This window comes from Lycorma delicatula, chromosome 12, assembly GCF_047948215.1.
Source record: "Lycorma delicatula isolate Av1 chromosome 12, ASM4794821v1, whole genome shotgun sequence".
NCBI classification, from domain to species: Eukaryota; Metazoa; Arthropoda; class Insecta; order Hemiptera; family Fulgoridae; genus Lycorma; species Lycorma delicatula.
In genome coordinates, this window is record NC_134466.1 from 29,010,506 (window position 1) to 29,034,057 (window position 23,552).

Here is a 23,552-nt window from a genome sequence, read left to right on the forward strand (position 1 = left end):
CATAATTTTGTTTATGCTTTTGATATACATATAAAAGCCCCCCCTCATTGGCTTACTCGCGTCAGTTATTCTTCCATTTCTTGAATAGTTCAAAAGCAAAAATCTGGCAAAAAAAATTTTTTTATTAATTTTTATAATCTCCAAGAGTCAAATTAAAAAGAGGTTACCAAGAATAAGAGAGTGGAAAACTGAAACCAAGCAAGTATATTTCTGTTTTGTAGTATGATGCATTATTAAGGAATTATTTGTCAATTTATTACTAAAGGCATTGAAAGTGACTTATATTTTATAAATTGCTCCAACTGAAAAACTAAATATACAAAACTGAAATTAATCAGAAATATTTACTTCAACAATAATGATTTGTATTTATTGCAAGTTTAAAATTTTAATTTAACAATATTTCAAATGGAACTAACGTTATGTTTCATAATGTGTAGGTATTTTTTTTATATTACATGCCATAAATACATATTTTAATAATCAAGAGTTTGATAAAATTGAAGATAAAAATGCCAGCACTAACAACTACTAAACTAACTAGCTAATTTTCTGAACCTTTTTACAGAAAGTTGAAATTAAGTGCCAAAAAGTGCTTGTCCAGCCAATAACAGACTTCAAATTTGCTCTGAGGAATTCCCATGTTGTTCAATAATTGGCACGCTTCAATCCACAGACACAGAAAATTCATTTTCTTGATATAATCCAGCAGATTGGTTTCTACTTCCGGGTATTTCACCTTTCCGTGAAAAAATTGTCAAATTTGTGATTTTTTCAACAGCATCTTTCATTCCAAACCATCTTGGAACATTTTTCTTATCGAGACTGAAATTTTTCCCAACTGCTTAGTTACAATTTTCTTGTGCATAATGCATTGTTTGCAACTTAAATTTACAACTATTGCTCTTATGCGGCCCATGTTTCGCTGCTTAGTGAGACCAGTCATCTGAAGAAAGAGTGTAGACAATCCTGGTAGCAGATGAAACTTCTCAACATTCATCCCTCTGTGCAGAGGAGTACAATTATGTGGACAGTGCAGATCTAAGTAATTTGCAATGTTGTCAAGTTTCTTGATAATACTGTTTTGGTCTCAGAAACCGGGTCTGGCTTATACACATGTAGCCTATATATGGGTAAATACAGTAAAATCTCTTGTAAGTTCTGACTGGATATGATTAATTTAGGTCACATTTAATAACTATGGGATTCTGTGTGTCTTTTCCAATAATGATAAGAACTTCAGTAAAATAGAAATCAGATTTTTTTTAGATTTTCAGTAGTAGGAAATTAACTTTCAAGTCAGATTAATTCTCTTTCAAGATATAGAATTGAGCTTGTACACTTAAGTAAATTATAAATAAGAAGCTGTTTGGACTGTAAGTACTCCTGTAATTTAACCTATTAAATAAATAAGGAGCAAAAATGTGAGCTGGTCAATTGATAATCAAAAAGACCTAAAGGATAAAAAGGAAAAATATTGAATTAATACGCTTAACAAATTAAAATATATTTTAATATACACATGTTTCATTTATTAATTTAAAAAAATACTCATGTCATATAAATATATATATATATTTAAACACTAAAATAACTGAATGCATAGTAATTTGATCAATGTAAAGATTGAACTTATTCGTCTTCAGATAATAGCCTCTATACATTATATATTAATTCAAATACATAAACATATATTGAGTTGACAGGAATGCACTGTAATTCTGTTTTCTCTCAATATTGTTTTGAATTATAACATTTAACTAGGAGTTTGAATACGACCGGATCTAGCATCAGTAATGATACCCCATAATTCAATAATAAAATCATCAGTAAATCCAAATTCTTCTAGATCAGAATTATCAATTGCTTCAGCAAAATCCATACTATTAGCTTTACCTTCTGCTTGTTCCCATATTTGGGTTGCTGTAACAACAAACAAAACAATATACATATCATTTTTTTTTTAATTATTTCAAGGTTATACTGTGTTAGTGATTCAGAGTAAAGAATAATTCACATCTGGCTCAAAGATCTGATTATACTGCACCAAACATTCAGATAAATATAAATTAAACGTTAAAAAAAAAGAAGTAATTCCTGAAAGCAATAAAGAAATAAATAATGAACGATAAAAGAAACGTGAAAACTATTCTAAAGCATAACATACTCATAATTTTGATACAGCACAATAAACTAGGACTACTGGTATGTTTTCATTAATTGATTGTTTACTTCTTTATATACTTAGTGCATTTATTTTTACATAGCATCTACAGATTATGATTGTTTAACAATTTAACAGTTAAAAATACATTTTCAGTCACTTTTTAAAAGTATTTAATTAAAATGAAATTTAAATACAATAATAATAAAAAATTTAATAGAATAATTAAATTCTGCTGAAAGGATACAGTTTGCTTAACTATTCACATGTACATAATTATATTATTGTAAGTATAGGAAAAAAAGGAGTTTTACAATGGGAAAGAAAATATTTATAAGTCTGATTACAACCGATTAACTTGACATATTTTATAATTTAATGTAAAATGTATCAGTTGTGCTAGGTATAAGCATATACTTTGTTGTCATTAATTTATTTTCATAAACATGAATGTATAATATTATAGAATTTAAGAAGAAAGCATTATGAATTCATTTCAGAATTTGTGATTTATTTATCAACATATATAATAATTTATGTACATTAATCATTACATGATGAACAAATCTTGCTTTCCTTCAAAAATAAAAAGAGGCACGAAGAAAAGTAAAAGTTTCATAAACATCCCTGAACTAATGCATAGGTATCTAACAACAATAAACCATTCAGCCAGAAAATGTATACAATTGGATAAAGAATGATAAATTACTTGCATAAAGGTGTACAACCACATTAAATTACTTCACATAACAATAACTGATCTGATTATTTATTACAAGCATGATCCAAGGAGTATTAAAATGATCTATAAATTAAAAGTATGAAAAAAAGCAACAAACCTACCTAGTTCAGAATCATTAATTCCCATAAAATTTTCCAGTAACTGATTTATATTTTCTATTCCAACTTGTTTAATACCACTTGCCTAAAAAAAAAAAAAAAAAATATTAAAAATACATGCATTGCATATACCTTACAATTTCATAATAAATTTATTACACTCGCACGTTGAAAGAATTTACATCTTTTTTTTTTATGAAATATTTTATGCTCATGAGTTTAGAAAAAAATTTCAATGAATAAAAATAATAAAGTTTCTAAGAAAATAAACTGAATTCCTTATAGTGTAATAGTACCAAAATACTTGAAATTAATAGGTAAAAATAATAAAATTAAAAGGAATAAATAGGAAATTATAATAAATAATAAATTAATAGGAAGTTGATAGTTAAAATTAATAGGTATTACTTAATCTAAAATGGTAACAAACTGATGATATATATTGTTACAATTAATGCTGCACCCACTTCTACTGCTTTTTTAGCGTTTAACAACAGCTAAGTCACAGCAATCATTGACAATTAAATGAAAAAAAAATTTACCATTTTTACATATGATCTTTTATTACACAAAAATTACATATGTTGTTTTGTTTACAAGAATTGAAGCTGAAGTTAACCTCTGTTGATTTCAACCAGACAGCTAAGAACTGAGGAAATAACATCAAACAGGTGCAGAATATTGTGATTATAAGGAAGTTCCTTTAAAGCTGCTGTAAATTAAATAATTAATCATAAAATTAATTTGGATGTTATGTACAGAGAATGGAAAATAGTATTGATATAAAGGTTGCTTTTAAATGTCCTTAATTTAAATCAAAAGAAATACTAAAATGGGTGATAGGGCCTATAAACTATAACTGAAGATGATGTACATTCTTTTACAGTTTAATTTGAAATATTTATTCAGCAATATAGTTATAGTTTTTAATTCACTATATATTACGAACTAGAGAGATTAAAGAATGGAAAGAACAAGAAAGAATTAAAGGTGCTTTACATGGAAAGTAGAACATTATACACACTCTTAACATAATTTGGATGACATTTTAATTAAGAAATGCTTTTTGAAAGCCTATTATTCAGTAACTGGTATATAGAATTGAAGAGACAGTTTCAGTAGAAAGAAACAAGACAAATCACAAACACCAAGATCAAGTAAAAAGCTAGGTTGTAGAAAAATGTATTCATAAAGTACCGGAAACTTTATCCTGAAGATATACTAATATATTAGGGTTAAAGAGATGTTGCTACAGCACATTTTAAAACAAGATATTTTAAGGTGCCAATTTAACATCCAGCTTGAGCAAGAAATTCATTCAGCTGAGTTTAGATTACAGTTGTGCCATATTAAATAACACAAATGAAGATACAGATTTTTTAAAAAAAAATTATGGATGTTAGACAAAACAGATTTTACCAAAATAGTTTTGTAAACAAACAAAATTCTCTTTACTGGGATACAACAAATTTTTACCAAAAGCCTCTTCAAGGTGATACAGCAACAATTTAGTGAAAAGAAAAATGATCAGACCTTACCTTCAAAAATGAAGGGTATTCAGAAACTGTAAATGATAACTGAAGTAGGGATTTGTGTAAAATCTTTTTTTAATCGGTTAGAAGCCATATGATTATTAATCATGATTGTAATAGTGCCACAGCCACAATGGCTCTTTTAAAGGGTCAATCCATTTGAAGTGTCCCAATAAGACAGCTGGTTGCTTGACCAATTCAAAAAAAAAAAATTGAACTTACCTTACCTACTTCTTTCCTACATGTTTCAGAACCTTAAAACTATTGGTCCTGGAAGAATGAAACAAAAAACAATCTAATCATATTTTTTCAAGGTAAAAATATTGTTCCAGTTGTTTATTTACCTCTCTTCTTTCTATGAGAAAATTATCAATAAAGTTGAACATGAAAAATGATGAAATTTCACTTTTGGTATTTTTTTCAACAAGCAGGGATGGCATACACAGTTTGGATTATTTTGTATATGTGGATATACATTAGTAGTTTTACCATAAATAATATTAATGGTGACATTAATATTTCAATTTTGGCTTGAAATAACTCTGATGTGGCTGGTGATAAAAATCTCAAATTTGCACAACTTGCAGTGTTCTTGTAGATGTTTATGGCAAATAAAAAAAAAAAATTCTTGTATGTTGTACTAATAAAAAAGATATAACCTGTCAAAAATAATGAAAAACCTGTTAAAAGCGATACTATTTTGACTCACTAAATAAGTGCTCCAATGGGGTTTCTTGTCTTCTTTACACTTTACATTTTTTATATTTAGCCCCTAACTTTGTTAAAGTTGACATTTTCAATATTTTTCAAATAGTTTTTTTTTTTTTTTAATTATTAATGGTAGGTCATAATTTAATGATAACTTAACCAATTCCAGTAACCTAATACAATTTTGATTCAAAAATGCTTGTAAAACTTACCCAAACTGAGATTTCAATAAATAGCCTCTATATTTTTTCAAGAATTCATTTTTATTTTTGTAAACACTATCGAAGAAAAAATTAATTGTAGCAAAATTTTAATTATTCTTCTATGAAACGGCCTGTTTTTGTAGCAATGAAAGTTTATTATTAGTGTGGTTAACCAACCAACAGCTGTGATATCTCTTCTGATAATTCTCTTGAAATTCTGTGAGAATGACCCGTCACTGTAGTAAGTTCAAGTGATGTCAACTTTCTCAGGACTTGGCAGATCAGTACCTACACTTGGTCTTATTGAGACTTCTGAAACGATGTATGTGGCCCAGTTGGATGGAAAATATGAATCTGCACATCATCAATTTTGAGGTTAATATCTACTACTTTTCCTATCCACCACTGATCGTCATACATACAAGCAATAATTTTTTTTCTTAAGTGAAAGTAGTACAATACTTGACACAGGCTGGTCTTCATAGTCCTCAGAGTCTGAAGTAAAGTAACATCTTACAGTGCCTTGTGACACAGGATCATACTTGTGGTACCAGGCTTCTAGTACCAACAACTCTTTCATAGCAGTCAAAATGGTTTTTTAGAGTTTCTGAAATTTTAGCTATCTTAAATGATTTAATCAAAAAATACTTGATGTTTTTCAGCTTGTGATTACAAAATGAATGCATTTCATCAACATTTAGTATCCGACTGTTTAATGGCCTTTTGCTACCTTTTGTTTTGTTGTTCCTCCCACACCATCACAGGTGTTTTTCCCATGGGATGATCCAAAGAAGTACCATTTGGCTTCAAGTTTGAAGTCTTTTTGTGACTGCACAAATTAGCAAAATTCTTTTTATTTTTATACTGACTTGAAACACCATTAGTAAAATGGATGAGTTTTTTAATGTTCTGATATACTTACTTGATATGGTCTGTTAAAAGTTTTTGAAAGCTAAAATGCTGCTGCACCGTGCTTAAAGTAATCACTTAAAATATACAGACACTTTTGTGTTGTAATACATCATTTTCCTTGAAATAGAACACAAAAGGACAAACTGTGGTTTGGCTTTTGATCCAATGGAAACTTTGTATCTGATTTTGAACAAGAAATGAAAAGTTCTCTGCAAGTCTGCCAACACCAAACATTCTTCTTCACCTAATTCTGATTTTTTTCTTCTTGAAAAACTGAGCTTGAGATTTTGACATTAAATGGGGAGTTTTCAGTTTTTCCAATTTTTCAACTAATGATTTGAAAAACTCATCTTTGGTCTGAAGAAGAATCATCTCTGCCCTATCAGCTGTTATCAACTGTTTGTACATTAGTGTATCTGGCAACACATCATACTCTTCAGAAAAATTGAGCATATCGAACACTGACTGCTTACCTGGACAATTGGTTCCACATTCATCATACATATATATACTTGTCACAGACAAAGATATCTACTAAGTTTTTATAATCAACATTAAGTTTGGGATCATCAATCAGGAGTTTGATGTCCTGGTGATGGGGGAAGACACAAACTGTACGAGTCCTGGATGCATCATCTAAGATTCACCATTTTAGACAGAGTTCACAGAACTTTGTGAACTCTTGTCACAAAACTGAATTTCAATTCAATTTTACAATTTTTTCTCAGGGTTTACACTTTTAAAGGAGACATACAATTCGTTTATCAAAACAAGGCGCTTTTGCTGATGCACTGTGACACATCAATATGCGTGCTAACACAATCCTTTTTACCAGGACAGTCTGCTGTTATTATCATTTTCATAAAATAACACAACTTTTTTAATTGTGTCATTACCCATTCCTGTTTATATCTTTTACCTAACTCCAGTAGGAATGCCTTGCTCATTAATCAATTCTCTAATAAGTCTAACCAAATGCTCATACATTGAACTCTGATATTATTTTAGATCTGGTCCAAGGTTGGGGAAATAAACTGATAATTTTAACCTTGTCTTTAGAAACAAGAACACATTTTTCTTTTAATTTTAAAATAAGATCATCATATTCATGTGAAGAAGATTGAGCTGGATTTCCATTTTCTGAAACTGAGTCAAAACACAATTCAAGATTCTTTTATAATTTTTCAGATACTTATCTATTTTAAATTTTACTGCTGATGGCCTTTGATCTGTGCTTAATTTTTTTGATTTTGATGGAGGTGATACACCGAAAATGCATCCAAATGTTCAATATTGTGATGAGGGGCAATGGTCTTCACATTTATAGTTCTTTGTTCTGCTGAGAAAAAATACTTTTGAAGCAGTTAACTCAAAGAGACTTTCCAGGAACTAAATTTAAATTTGGAAAAATGTGTTCTTTAAGAGCTTGCTGTAATGTTAATTGTTTTAAGTTTTTCTTAACTGTTTTTTAATGAATTCTCAAAGGGTCATAACAGAACTCTCCCTTTTTTCATGATATTTACAAACATTAGTAACATCTGAATTAACATGTAAAAAGGATAAGTTGTTGGTTTTCATCACTAAATTCACAAATTTTAACGAGTTCTTTTGGCACTATATCATACACTGCTTTATGGCATTCACATAAATTCCTATGGAACATTGTTCTTCCATTGTTTTATGTGAAATTACTTGAAAGTAATGTAAAAATTTAACTGATTTTAAAATTTGCAAATATAATATTATTACGTAAAACTTATTTATATTTAATAAACACTTCCAAACACAGGATGAAATTTGAGACACTCTGTAAAGATGTGAAGAGGTCACTGACTAATATCAGACTGACCAGTCTGTAACTGAGAAGCTAAATGATGCAACAAGCATAAATGAGCATATTGCAACATGAATTTTCCTGACTACTAGGAATGACTTCAAGCGCTTGTTATAATATGATCAGTACAGTACCAAGAAGACAAGAACCCCTTGGAGCACTTATTTAGTGAGTCAAATAGTATTACTTTTAATAGATTTTTCATGATTTTTGAGATATAACTTTTTTATTAGTACAATACACAAGAAACTTTTTTATTTTCCATAAACATCTACAAAACACTGCAAGTTGTGCAAATTTGAGATTTTTATCACTATCCCCATCAGAGTTATTTGAATTAAAAAAAAATTAGTTTTCAAAAATTCATAAACACTTAGGGGTAAGTATATCACCATTAATATTATTTATGGTAAAACTACTAACATATACCTACATATAAAAAATAATTCAAAGTGTATATGCCAAACCTCTTGTTGAAAAAATTATCAAAAATGAAATTTCACCATTTTTTATGTTCAACTTTTTTGGTAATTTTCTCACAGAAAGAAGAGAAATAGGTAAATAAACCAGTGTGCCAATCTTTTACCTTGAGAAAATATGATTAGATTGCTTTTTGTTTCCTCCTTCCAGGACCAATAAGTTCTTTAGTTACGATTTTTTCTGTAAATCCTTAGAATCACAAAAGTAAGTGTGCTCACTGCAACAAAGATGGCCAAGTACAGGTAAACTGCTTAAATAAAAAATTAAAAAAAAAAAATAGTTTTAAGGTTCTGAGAAATGTAGTTAACAAGTGGGTAAGTTCCAATTTTTTTTTTGTATTGGTCAAGCAACTACCATTGGGTCACTTCAAATGGATTACTAAAAAACAATATTTTCTCAATTTCTTCACTAAAAAAAGAAACTGTTGACGACTCCCAAAAATGACTGCTGCATATCTTTTCCTGTGGAAATTCTCAAAGAAGAGGTTCATACGGATAAACGTCAAGGTTTACAACTGAAAGAAAATATCTGTTTGAGAAATATTGGGGATAATTTAGGTTACATTAAAAGAAACCAGGAAGAATGTTTTGAAAATTTTTCTAAATTGTGAGTCCCTCAAAGGATGACACTTGATGGTATAATTTTTCACAAATGGCTTTAAAAAAATTACAATGTTAACATTAATTTACAATCAAAATAAATAACAGCCTTATTTTTCTCAATATTTTTATAGTTAAAATTGAAAAGAAACCACTCAGTATCATCATTATTGTATTTATACTAAATTGTTAAATCTTAATGAAAAACGAATTAAATTAAATGTAACTGTTTTCTTTTTTCATAGACATAAACATATTTCTGTTTGATGTCTTTTTCAGGGACATTAGTAAACTATTGTTTTATATTTCAACTTCATCAAAACTGTAATGCTTTTTTTTTCAGGATGGAGTAAAATAGGGTAGACATTAACTAGCAATATTATATAGGTATTCTCGTTTATTTTTGAATAATTTTATATTATCTATAGGATTAAGTGTTTTACATTTCCAGCTGCAACACTTTAATTTTACCTGACTATGACAGAAGGGGAGGTTTGTTTGATTGGTATATTTATGCCCCCTGCAACTCCAGAGTAGAGTCGCAGGGATAGTGATTTATATAAAAAAGATTTGACAAATTTTCAGGAAATTCTCAGGAAAAAATGTAAATACGTTTATAGATAGTGCCATTTCATATGGCTCGTGAACTTACTACTACTACTTTAGCAGAATAACTATATCTATCCCCCCCCATCCATCCATAAGTGTACAATTAATTACGCATAAATGAGTGATCTGCTGTAAACAGAAATGATCAGCAACAAAACCTTATTATTCATACATATGTGTGTACATTAAGTACGTACTTTGTATTCAGAAAGTATTCATAAAAAAGAAACTATTACATCTGTTAGATTAATTATCTTAAATTAAATAACAAGTAATTTCATTATTAATGTACAAGTACTAATATTATGGGAATACCTTTCTATAGTTCATCATTACTGTTCGCTGTGTTCACATCACAGACATATTTCATAAGTTATGTTTTTTTAAGAGTAAAATATATAAATTATTTTTGTTAAAAGTACATAAGTTACTTATACAGGCTAGTTGTAGTGTTAGTTTGTTAAATTATGTCTAAACTCAGGGGAAGAAAATTTGTACATAGTCAGTCTCGTGAATTGTGGGTAATGTTGTGAAATTTATGACTGAAGAGGCAAAAATGGGGTATTTATTATTGATCCTAAAAAAAAATGGAAAAATTTTGCATGCCAGTGAAGATATGGGATTCATACCACACTGCCTTACTATGTGGAAATTCATGAGAGACTATCTCAAAATGAATTTTTCAGAGTGGATTAAAGAGAAACTGCTTTCAAATTTTCCACCTAATTCAGTAATTGTGCTAAGTAATGTTCCTTATCACAATAATTAAAAGAGAACAAAGACCCTAATTTGAATTCAAAAAATCAATACGCAAGACTGGCTGAAGTGACACGACATTCCTTTCTATGAAACCAATCTTAAAGTAGAACTTTATGAAGTAGTTAAAGAACATACAGCGTCATCTGAAGTTTTTTCAGTAGACAAAATCATTAAAAACACTGGTCATGATATTTTACAATTTTCCCATACCATCCCGAGCTGAACCTGATAGAATTGATTTGGGCAGATATCAAAAATTGGGTTGCTGTGCAAAATACTACATTTATCCATGAAGATGTTGACAGACTTTGCAAAAACAAATTTGCATCAATGGTTATAGAACACTTGAGAGAAAAAATCAAACACTGCTTGAAAATAGAGAAAAATTACCAGGATATGCAAGGTCCACTGGTGGAGGCTATCAAATCAGTCATAATAAACTTAAGCTATGTTAATGGCAGCGACGACATGCGTTCTACAGAAATTGAAAGCACTGATGAATATGAAGATGGGAACAGTGAAGGAACTGTGAATGCCATGAATGAAATGTAATTGTTCAGATAACAATAGCAAACAGGTAAGTATTTATAATTTCAATACTGAATCAAATAGGAAAAAGAAAAGCAATTATTTTATAACGCATGAATATTTAAACAGCGTTTGTTTATAAAAAAAAATATCTATTTAGTTTATTTTATTAATTTGTTTGTAAAAACTATAATTCACAGTAATATTGGCAGTTAAATTCATTAATGAAATAATAAATAAACTGTAAATTATAATGTTAAATTATATTTTATTGTTTTTTTATACAATTATAGGCCGACATGACATCTACCATTACCGATTGTAATGCTATAAAAAAAACCATAACGCACTTATTAGCATCCAGTATTAGCAATTCTAAGTCTGTTGTGCAATGGTTTTACTGCCCCCATTCTCCACAAGCTACATGAAATAGCACTATCTATACATCTATCTCTATTGGTTTCAACTTATTTTTTTTTTAAATATGGCTGTAGATTTTAGATTAAATCTTCTAAAGCCTTCATGTCAGCAATTGAAACATGATTTTATATAAAAATATCTAAACACAGCAGAACATGTCATGAAAGATTAAAATGATATTGTGCTAGATAATGCATGCATTTTATAACTTTTAAAATATGGTACTACATCATGCCCTATATAAAAATTACACTTTTAGAATGTACTGCATTTTGAGATATTTTTCTGCTCCACTAAAACAATTCCCCAGTTGCATAAATGCTTTTATTCTCTTGTATGTTTTTTCAATAAAATATAATTTGACACTGATGAAGGTTATAGTGCCTCTGTTGATAATAAAACTAAACAATTTTAAAAACTATTAAGTCTTATATACTGTTCATTAAAAAATAAATAAAAAAGCTGGCAAAAAGCTTAACAAATTTGCTTAAGTAAATTTTTATCTAAATCTAACACTCCCCTCAATAAATACTAAAATATAAAAAGAAAGAAAATTAAAAACCAAATTTTTCTGCATTTTACATCAGGGGGTCAATAATGTAATAGCTCTGGATATGAAGTATAAACTTTCAAAAAAATATTTAAACTGAAGAGAGATAGAGTAAAAGAACAAAAAAAGTACACTTAAATTTAAGAAGGGGTTGATTTTTGAAAACTTTTTATTTTATTTATAAATTCATTGTAGGTAATAAATTTTCTTTAATAGTTTCCTCTAAAATGCCTCTTAAGAAAATCAAAATTGGTTTTATTGCGACATCCCGCCACCATCTAGACAAATTTTGAAAAAAATTAATGTGATCAATGCCCCCATATATAGAAACATTTACAAGTCTGAAGAAAATTGGTTCAGTTAATCCTGAGATGTAACGCCAAAAGTAGTGAGATAAAAATATGTATGCACACATACATATTAGTGGATCCTAAAATGTACAGATTTGTAAAAAAAAAAAAACCACCGTACTTCATTTTTGACATGGTCACCATACTTTCCTGTTCAACATAGCTACTCTAGCTATATTTGTCAGGAAAATAAAAGCAATACCTTCAAAAAATGTTATTGATAAATATTTTTATTTGTGAATAGAAAACAATTTTCAATTATTGCTTAAGCTCAGAAAAATTCTGTGTCCATGTTGAATTTAACAACTAGATTAACAGAAAAAGTGCAAATGATATCAGATTTAAACCTTGCAGAATTATATCCTGCAGCAGGTTAAATACGTAAAATGGTTAAGTGGCTATATTCATGAAATCATGAATATATACACGGACACATGAATGGTATCTATGAGCTATGATAAAGCCAAGAGGAAAATCCCTTCCTCTTAACAAATTCTATGGCTATTCATGGACTGGCTGGTGGTAAAAGTTATCAAAACACAGCACATAACAGACAAGAGTGGGAGTCAGACAAGGAATAAATTGACTTATCTCCAATTTGAAGGCTATGTCACTTAAATATTAAAAATTGTTACATAATAAAGGAATCTTTAACTTTTTTCCTTCACTTAATATATATGTGTGTGCTGCTTTAAGATTTGTTCCATTTACTATGTATTGTATTAAATACTGTAATCACTGTTTAAACATTTCAGTTAATTTTTATAACTATTGATACAATTTTTCTTAACTAAAATATTTACATATGTAATTTTTTAATGTTCTGATAAGCTACCAGTCAGAAAAGATTCTGATATTAAGTGTTATACGCTACCAAATAAATATCAGATAATTTATTTATTTTATTATTTTTTTTAATAAAATTCAGTTAACTTTTCTATAACTAATATATTATTTCAATCCAAACATGACCACCATTCTAATTCTTGGTGTTTTAAGGTTCCATGCCACCAAAAGTTGTAAAATTTGATTACTATAAAAAACAAACCTTAAAATCGACTTCAGAAACATACAAAAGTCAAAAGAAACAAATTATCTTTAAATTTTGACTTTTAGACGTAAGTGCCAAATTACAAACAACTATCACAGACATAAATTTAAAGAATTGAAAAGTTCATTTTAGGAAATTGTTTTTCATTTCTTTCAGTTTAATTTTTATTTAAAATATGGATAAGCATATAAAAAAAATACTAAATCAGAATGAAAAAAAGCTGTATTTAAGAAATGAAAAGGTTAGAACATTTTAAATACCTTGATAAAAAAAAGAAAAGGAATGCATACAAAAAATGTGTGGAGATAATTACCAAGAGTAAGATTTTTGGAAATATGTAAATTATATTATTTTTTTACTGTATTTCATAAATTTGAGCGAAAGTACATTGAGTATCAAAATGATAACGGGCTACATATCATTAAATTATAATAATTCATTACTAAACAAGAATGGCAAAAAATATTTTTTTAAATGTTCAAATCATCATGTAATTTTTTTGTTAAAAGAAATTCTTTCTATATTTGTTATGTGGAGAAAAATTTATTTAGACCACAGGAATTTTCCCCTAGATAATAAGAAATTATTATTGAAATCAGTCCATCTCGTAAAAAGTAGGTTATTTATTAATAATTGAGAACCTTCTTATTTTTAAATCTGTTAAAAAAGATAATAAATAACTGCATTTTATTATTTGATTAAAAGATTTATGGATTCTGGAAAAGTTTTACATAATTTTATTCTTTTGTACAAAGGACTTCTATCTGTTTAGAGGTCCCTTTAGAAACCCCTTTTAGATCTTTTAATTTACTGTATACCATACTTGAAAATTTGTTTTGTTTTTTTTTATGTAAATTTATTTAGAGATTTTACTTTCCTGGTTACATAGTTAAACTACTAATACTACAGTTATGCTTATGGCATAACTGTAGTATTTACTATGCAAGGAAAAGTATGCTAATCTGGTAAAATCTTAATCTGTTTTTTGCAGAACTTGATGTATCATAACTCCCCTCTCTAACAAAAAAAAAAACACAATTACAGCATTGAAATTTGTGTGTATGTTGGTCTGATTTTGCTTGATATCTCAAGGCTGAATGAAATATGACAATGATTTCTGAATATGGGGCATTAATGCCATTTAATTTTGGTCACAATCATGAAGGGGATAGGGAGATGGTCTTTACAGGTACTACATCTCAAAATTTTACTTAAGGTTAGTTAAATTTTTTACATAATTTAATGTCCCTTAGCAAATAGGATACTTTCTAAAGGGATTTGGGTTTATTCAAACATCCATAAAGAGGTAGGAGCAAAAAACATTTTTTTTGTTTGCAAGACTGCAATCACTGCAAGACTTAGTTACAGTCTTGCAGTGATAAGATGATTCCATTAGATTAATATGTCACATCGGTTATGTATCTGGTTGATTTCATTCAGGAATATGAGAAAAGTCTTAACTTTTTTGCTGGTTATGGTATTTCTTAATATCTTCAGTTTGGAGCAATGATTTTTACAAAATTTTGTAAATGTCTTCTGATTTACTTAATGTATCAATCTCAGCAAGAAGTTAATCAAATTCCTGTAAAGATTCTGCAAAGAATGATCATCTAAAAGATGTTACTTTTAAATCATACAATGTTTTGATGTAATTTAATACTTTTAAATTTAAAAATGAAATAAATGAAGAATTTCGTGTTCATTATATTTTTAAATCACAATTCATTGATGGAAATTGTATAATAATACAAAGGTAAAAGTTTTTACTTTAAAAAATAAAACTAATTTAAAAAAAAACAAATATATATGATAATTTACTTTACCTCTTCTTCAATTTGACATTTTCCATTTGCTTTAAAACGTAATGTTTCTCTACCGGTTCCATAACCAGGTTTTTTACCCTTTCTTGGATTGCTACGAGCCTCAATATTTGCTAAAAATAATTTTATAAAACATTTCATTAATTTTTTTTATAAAGAGATACAGTGATAAAAAGGGGTTTGTCATGTAATTGCAATGTAATTAAGTATTACATGAAATTGCATTAAATCTACATAATAAACCTAATAAAATTATAAGATTAAATATAATTATAAGCAGATATTAATAACAGAAAAAAAATTCAAACAGCTGATAAACAATGTTACCAAATTTAAACTCATTATCATCATTAATTCATTTACACAATTTTCAAATACATTAAAAACTGTACTTGTTATCAGAATCATCGTGTTTTACATATTCATTGAGATTGTAAGTATTAAGTGTTTATAAAAATGAAATTAAAGTTCTTTATAATAAAATCCTTTTAATAGAACGAACTTAACAGAAATAAAATTTAATAACCCAAACCTATTCCATTTAAATTAATAATAAAAATATTCTGTAATAGGAAACAAATAATTATAATTAATTAAAACAATAAATTTACATTGTATAATAAATAATCACATGTTCTTTTCTACATTTAGAGAAATATAGTATAAGAAATACGGTTAAAGGACCGCCCACTGTCATTATACAATCATACACTGTAGAAATGTGCAAATAGAAAATGAGTCAAAAATTATAACTTTAGATTTTTTCAACAAGCATCTTTGGCCATTTAATTATCAAACGACCACGGCAATCTATCATAACATGTAAAAAAGTTATGGAAAAATAAACAAAATTTTCAGTTTCAGCAGAAAGCAAATAGGAAGAGATCACAATGAAAGATTGGCTTAAGAAATTATAAATGCTTGTCAAATGATAAGAAAATGAAGCTTAACCATATACAGAATGTGAAAGTTATTATTAACTTTATCATTAATATGTACTTCTCTATGACTGAAACAAGATTGCTCACTGCTGGTCGATCTTGAAGTAGCTGCAGAAATGAAGTTCTTGTGAGTATTGCACAATATACGCAGTGAAATTACCAATGAAGCGAAGACATCTAGAAAGAGATAAATGTAAAAGTAAAAAAATAGTCAGCATCGCTTTGACTTATGTTCCTTTCGTCAGCCTTGGAAGTATGGCGATTTCCATTACGACTAAATATTAAATTCTCCTTTATGGATTGTAACCATACACTCAAAATTCATTACCGGTATCACAGTGGAAGTTAGTCTGGTACACGCAAGCATGCACAGTGTAATGTTAAAAATTCTGTTTCTGTTCAAGGTTTGGCAAAAATTTCATACCCACTCAGTGCATGCTCAAATCACTTGTTAAAATCATGGGTAAGAAACCATCACTAATCTCAATATCATTTACAATTTCTGGAATCGTCAACTAATGATTTTCCATTATCAGCTCTGCATATTGATAATTCAGATTTTGGCTTGTTCACAGCTTACTGGTATGCTACTCACTCCCATCTGAAGTTCAGCCATTTTGAAAACAATTATACCACATTTTAATTTGTGTAACCCCTTCATAGTTTATTCCTGAGACCCTGCTTAATCTGACAAATTGGTTCACTTTGAGTATCACCAAGCAATTGACAGAACTTGATGCATTAACACTGTTCAGTGTATTCTGTTATGCACAAAATAAAAAAAAATCACTGTTACACTAACACGCAATAAATAATGCACTACCAATTTTTACCATTGGCATTCAAATGCTTTACAAGAAAAAAAAGTCGGAAAATAATAAATATATATATATATATATATATATTTTACAGAAATTAATCTTTTTAAGATTCATATTATTTCTCTGAACTATTAAATTATATTATAACTATTAAATCACCTAGTTCAGAATATTGAGACAATTCATATCCTATCTTAATTTTACCCTGAAAGTACTTTCGCAGTTTCCTGTATCCTCGGTCATGATTGTAATATTCAATAGAAAATAGATATTCAAAGATTGAAATATTCTTGGTAAAATTAAGCTAAGACATGATAAAATTAAATAGTTTCAAGACAAATTAAGGTAACACATGTCTAATTTCAATATTCTGTACTAGGTGGTTTAATTAATAAATTTAAACTATATATATATATATATATAGTGTGTGTGTGTGTGACATATATAAAAAAACAAAAATATTATCTGAACTTACAAAAACCAGCTTTTAGTGGTTCAACCAATCGTATCGTAAACGTTGAACCACGTGGTATATCTTTTAATAACTTTGCTACTTCAAAATGCCTTCTTCCAACTAAATTAACGTTATCAATTTTTTCTATATGATCGCCCACCTAAAACAAACAAAAATGACAAAATATTTTAAAATTAAGATGCTTATTAAATTTAATATGAAACAAAAGAAAAATTGGCATCATTAGAAATACGGTGATTTCCATTCTAACTACTTAAATATTGGTTTATGGATTGTTCATCACCAGTATCACAATTTTGGTTAGGATATCAGTGGTGCACTTCATAACTTAAATTATTATTATGGCATGTCCAGTATAACTGTCTGGACCCATTACAAAATACAGAAGTGCTTTTTCTTAGCGCTCAGAATGGAGAGGAATACGCAGATCAATGGTCAATGTCAGGGGGCCTGATGACACTTTAAGAAGAGAAGATTCTGTAAGTGCAAATGGCGAATAGGATTAAGTTATCAGTTTTTTACTTCCTTGTATGAAGTAAATAAAGTATTGTGATTACAAAAAATTTCAGATTTCAATGAAAGTATCCATTTTTTGTACATTTTATATAATTACAACAAAAATGTTTCTCCAGTAACAATGGATTGATTATTTGAGAAATTTATTACAAATGCTATATGTACTCTGAGAATTGGAAAATAGCATCTAAAATGAGACAAAAAATTGAATCAACGTAGATGAACATGTTGGCCAATGATTTTGGACTGTATTCAAAATTCAGAACAAAACTGGTGTAAAACATCACTTTAACGTATAAAGAGTAACATTTATCATGATATGGTCACCTAAATAAAATGTCTTAGGAATGAATTACTCAAATTCTTATACATAGATTCTAGTTTGATACAGAAAGAAGAGAAGACCCAGAAAGAAATGGTTAAATGGCGTAATATTGGCTATAGGTTGCGGTTCCAGTTATAAATGAGGACCTGCCACATCATTTGCTGGGATAGATCAAGGGAACCTTTGTTAAGCAAGTAATCAGTTGCAAAAAAAACAATTAATAATAAATATATGAAGAAGTTGTAAATAACATGTGAAAATAGTACAAAATAAATAATAATTTAGAGAGTATTAATTAAAATTATTTAAGCATATATTATTTGCATTAACTGAATAAAAATGTAGAAAATTTAAGGTATTTATATTACTTTTTAATTACTATTATTTAAAAACTCATTTACAGAATAATATTTTTTTTTTTTTCAATTAGTTGTTAGTTGATAAAGGTAAATTTGTTAAAAAAGATAATATGTACGAAAAACAAGCTACATATTTATGCTGTAGGGGAGGTGTTAGATGGGTAGTAACGCATACTCTCTTAACTTTTTAAAATGGGGTCCATCAATAACAATGCTGCTGGATATTCCACCAAAGAAGAAAAAGCTCCATTAATTTGAAAATAAGGCATTCATATTAATTAATTTTTGAAGTTATCATGTCTCATTATGCTGCTCAATTATTTTATGCATTTAATGAATTTCTAGATACTAATGTAAATGTTCAATATTGAACTCTAATTTGTTTAATCTTTTAACATTCTTGATTTAATTAGTATTTATTATGCATGTTTATGCTGCAATATAAAATAGTGAATTACATATAATTTATTCAATTAATAAATAAAATTTATTTATTTTTTTGGGATATCAGGAAAAGATTTTGCTAACATTTTTATATGGATGCTACTTAAATAAAAATCATTCAAAATTGTACAATAATATTCTTGCCAACCACCATGGCAGAATGGTCTCTACATTTCTTCACTACCTTTCAACCAGAAGCTTCTGGGTTTGAATTCTCATCAGGCTTGGTGTTTGTCACATATTATAAAACTCATTTTTTATCATCTAAAAAAGAAAAAGGTAAGTAGGATAACTAATTGGTTGTAGGACTTTAGTTATCGTACAGAAAATATAAAAAGCATTTCTACAAAAAAATTCAAAAAACTTACTTGAATATATTCTATATTGTCAATTATACTTCCTTCTTTGATTCGTTTTATAAAGGCATATCCAGCACCATTATCAGTTATAGTCAATCCAAGTGCATCTTCAGATTTTGTTATTTCTATCTCCTTTGGACGACCTAAACAATTACCAAAAAAAGATATTTTTTTTGTTACCATCATTTGGTTGCATTATAGAGTGAGCCTTAAGTTAAATCTAATACTAAATCTGTAACTATATAACAGATAAAATTCCTGTTATTTAACGTATAGTAAGCATCATTATCTCCTTATTGTAAATGACCTTACAAGTGATACAAATCTCTCTAAATACACACAGCCTTTCTCAAAAATAACAATATCCTATGCCAGGTTTACTAGGAAAAGAGTAATGAATTGATTTCACATAATCCTCTCTACTTAACTGAACACACTAATCTGATATTTAAACGACACATAAATCAAACTGACTAAGAAAAACCTCTCAAAAACTTCAAAATATTCTCTATCATATTCACAATCATCCTCAGTGAATAATGAAGCTGTTTTCACTCTGATCTCCGCTAATGTTATTGTTGGCAGTTTTTTTCTTTTAATTACGCAGATATGTATTAAGAATACAGCTAAAAAGTGTATGTTCATTTAATTTATCATTGTTATGTATTTTTACATATTTCATAATGTACAAGTGACATATATGACAATGTTCAAATGTGTGTTATTGGGTTTAGATATTTTACATACAAATAAGCAATTGATTTGGCCAGAATTTTACATGTAGATGAACACAAATCGCAAAAATATACCACAATAATGTTCAAGTGAGCTCAACTACAGCACTCTTTTGCTGTATGTGTTTATCATACTAAAATGTATTATACCATGTGTTATTAGTTCAACAAAATATATCGAGAGATCTACATTTGTTAAATTTCCTAAAATTAAACAAATTATTCGTGATCATCTAATTTACAAAATAAGTAAATTATATGTCACTAACAATAATAATTCTGATTTTACTGTGAAATTGACATTAACTAATGAAAATTAATAAAAAATTAAGAACTGATTTTGACAATGAGATTACAATTACAAATGTAATATTTACATCTATCACTTACAAAAGGAAACTAGCTTACACTTTTATCTTGAAAGTTCACAATGATTTCATAAAACAGCTTTTTACACCTAACACACAACAGGATACTGTCAAACCTTTATAGCAAAATTATACTTATAACATGCTCTTCATTCACATGTTTTGACTATTATCATGCACGCATCTCTATTTACCTAGTCTTGACAGTATTTCTACACCCAAGCCTAGGGATTGTCCTGATGTAACAGCGACTGAATTATCTCCTTGTTTATTCAAGCATAATAGTTTTAGAACTACTGTCCCAACTACCTATTATTTTATTTTTCAGAATTTTCTTAATTTCAAATTTTCTACTCTATTCTAAAATTTATTTTCATTGTTATTCTTTGTTGTTTCTCAATTTTTCTCTTTTTACATTTATTTGCGTTTTTACATCCTTCCTTCATCTTTCTTGTCCTCATTCTTGCATTTTCCACTTCTAGCTTCTCTATTTATCACAATAGATTATGAAATATATTAACATTCAACTAGAATAAGACTGTTCTTGGATGGCTCATTAGCAACTCGAGAAAAATTATCGCTACAGCATATGATCAGTGCAAAATTATTGATCAGTAATGTGCTGTTCCTATCCCAAATAAAATAAACTGATCTCCTGAGGAATCATAGACAGATTATCATCTACAACCGTGAAAGAATTTTAGAGCACTTCTTTCAGGTAGATTATTTTAGTCTCTAAACAGGTTTATTTTCTACCCTTCCTCTTAGGCTTGATCACAACTTCTCAAGTGTACTGTGATTTTTTTAACAACAAGCTCACTGCATCTATGCTGTGAAAGATATATGACAGCTGTACAATTGCTATAACTGTTATTATTATGGCCTAGTAGAAATTGATGCTCCTTATCGATGTGTCCCAAGAGACATTTTACTTTTTATAAGAAACTATACAAAAATCTAAAACTGGAGTTGCTTATTGGTTAAATTTAGGCCTTTTAATACTCACATATATTTAAATGTTTAAAAACGAACACAATCCTTAGTATGAAGATGTAAAACTCATAAATGAGTAAATTCTATGTTACTCTATTTGATCTAAGGTAAAATTGCATTCAAAATTAGCTGTATGAAACACATGCACTAATTTTACTTCAGTATCCATTCCTTAGTTTATATCAGCAACTTATTTTCCAGTGATGACTCTGAGTTTTTGTTACATATCTGTATATAAATCTTATACACACACAAAAGACTTGTAAAAATTACATGACTTTTATGAACTGAAAGAAGTAGGCAATGAAAAACATTTAGAGTATTATCACTGATTTTGATATTTTGCTATGAGAATAGGATTGGGGTGTGAGTGTATGCACACACAAACACACACAATGAATGCTTATTGTAGAAACTCTCACCATGTGAAATAGATCTTTTATTACTTGCTATATTAAAGAGAAAAGTATAGTGATTGTCAAAAATCGGGTATCGGTTTTTTTGCAAATCTTTACATATTAAGAATCAGCTAGTTAATCTAGACCAGTGATTCTCAACCTTTTTAGCTAAATGAGCCCAAAAAGTAATAATTTAATGAATATTTCACGACCCTCCAATCCAATAAAACATAGTACTTGTCTGTAACAACAGCGTTGTTACAGACGGGTATGAACATGCATGTATAAAGTGTACAAACATGAGCAATTTTTTACAGGTTCCAACTAGATGTGTACATGCTTCTTGTAATTTGGTATGCTTGCATATAATATTCACTGCGAGAGATACGTTTGAACATGTCATGTTTTCGGCAGTACAAAACAGGCGTAAGGGATTGCAGAACATCAGTTTACTTTCGGATGTGAATGTGTCTGGTGCCTTTATTTAAGTTTTTAAAAATGCAGTTTCACTGAAAATAATAATAATTGAGGTTTCAGTTTTTTAGTGTGTGGTCAGTGTAACAGTTTTTTTTCAATTAGATTCTTATGCAAAATTGGATAAATTTGTAAAAAAACGATGTGAGCCATCTATATCCAGTGAATCGATTGGTAAAAAGACAAAATTGTATATCAGTTATATAAATTAAAGTTTTACCTCATTGGATGGAAAGCTACAGTCCTCTCTGATGAAAGCATGAAACCATTAAAATTAATTTGACACATGCAAACTAAACATCTGAATCGTAAAAGCAATCCCTTGGGAATTTTTCAAAATTACATACTCTGAGAAATCAACAAGTTTCTTTTTGTAAATCAAGCCATACTGATAAAAGTACTCTTGAAACATCATATTTCAAAGAATTAAGAGTAGCTAAGATGTTCAAACCCCATACAATCAACAAAAACTTCATATGGCATGCTGCAAATGATACGGTCAATGTTTTAATAGGCACTGAAGAAGCAAAAAAATTGAAAAAAATTTCACTTTCTAACAGCAGAGTATCAAGGTGAATCAATGACATGGCTTCCAATGTTCATGATCAGATAATTCAACAACTGAGGTCAAGTGAATTTTTTACTATTCAATTAGATGAATCAACAGATTTGGCAAACATTTTTTAGTTCTTATGTTTTTTGAGGTATGGGTGGGATTGGGACAGATCAATCAAAGAAGATGCATTGTTTTGCAAATCAATACCTGGTCATGCAACAGGACAATGTCTTTTTGATATTTTTTATGAAGCCACTAAAGATTAAAATATAGATTGGACAATATAAAATGTACTGCAGTATGTAGTGATGGTGCAAAGGCGATAACAGGAAGAACAGTGAATTTCTAGAAAAATTATAAGATCATCTTATACAAAGGGTGGAATGGACACACTGCTTCCTTCACAGACCTGTTCTTTCCACAAAAAATA

General features: G+C 28.5%; 1 protein-coding gene across 2 annotated transcripts in view; it reads right to left on the reverse strand.

Annotated features, from left to right (window-relative positions):
- Nucleotides 1-1,491: 1,491 nt before the first annotated feature.
- kermit (PDZ domain-containing protein GIPC-like protein kermit) overlaps nt 1,492-23,552 on the reverse strand; it is an 88,089-nt gene continuing 66,028 nt past the window's right edge. For both annotated transcript variants that reach the window (XM_075379860.1, XM_075379862.1), the window contains 5 exons: nt 19,609-19,742; nt 17,597-17,735; nt 15,363-15,472; nt 3,008-3,089; nt 1,492-1,923 (listed from right to left, as the gene is read on the reverse strand). In XM_075379860.1, the coding sequence (XP_075235975.1) occupies nt 1,757-1,923; nt 3,008-3,089; nt 15,363-15,472; nt 17,597-17,735; nt 19,609-19,742 (632 nt within the window). In that variant the 3' untranslated portion in view covers nt 1,492-1,756. The remainder of the gene's footprint in view (nt 1,924-3,007; nt 3,090-15,362; nt 15,473-17,596; nt 17,736-19,608; nt 19,743-23,552) is intronic.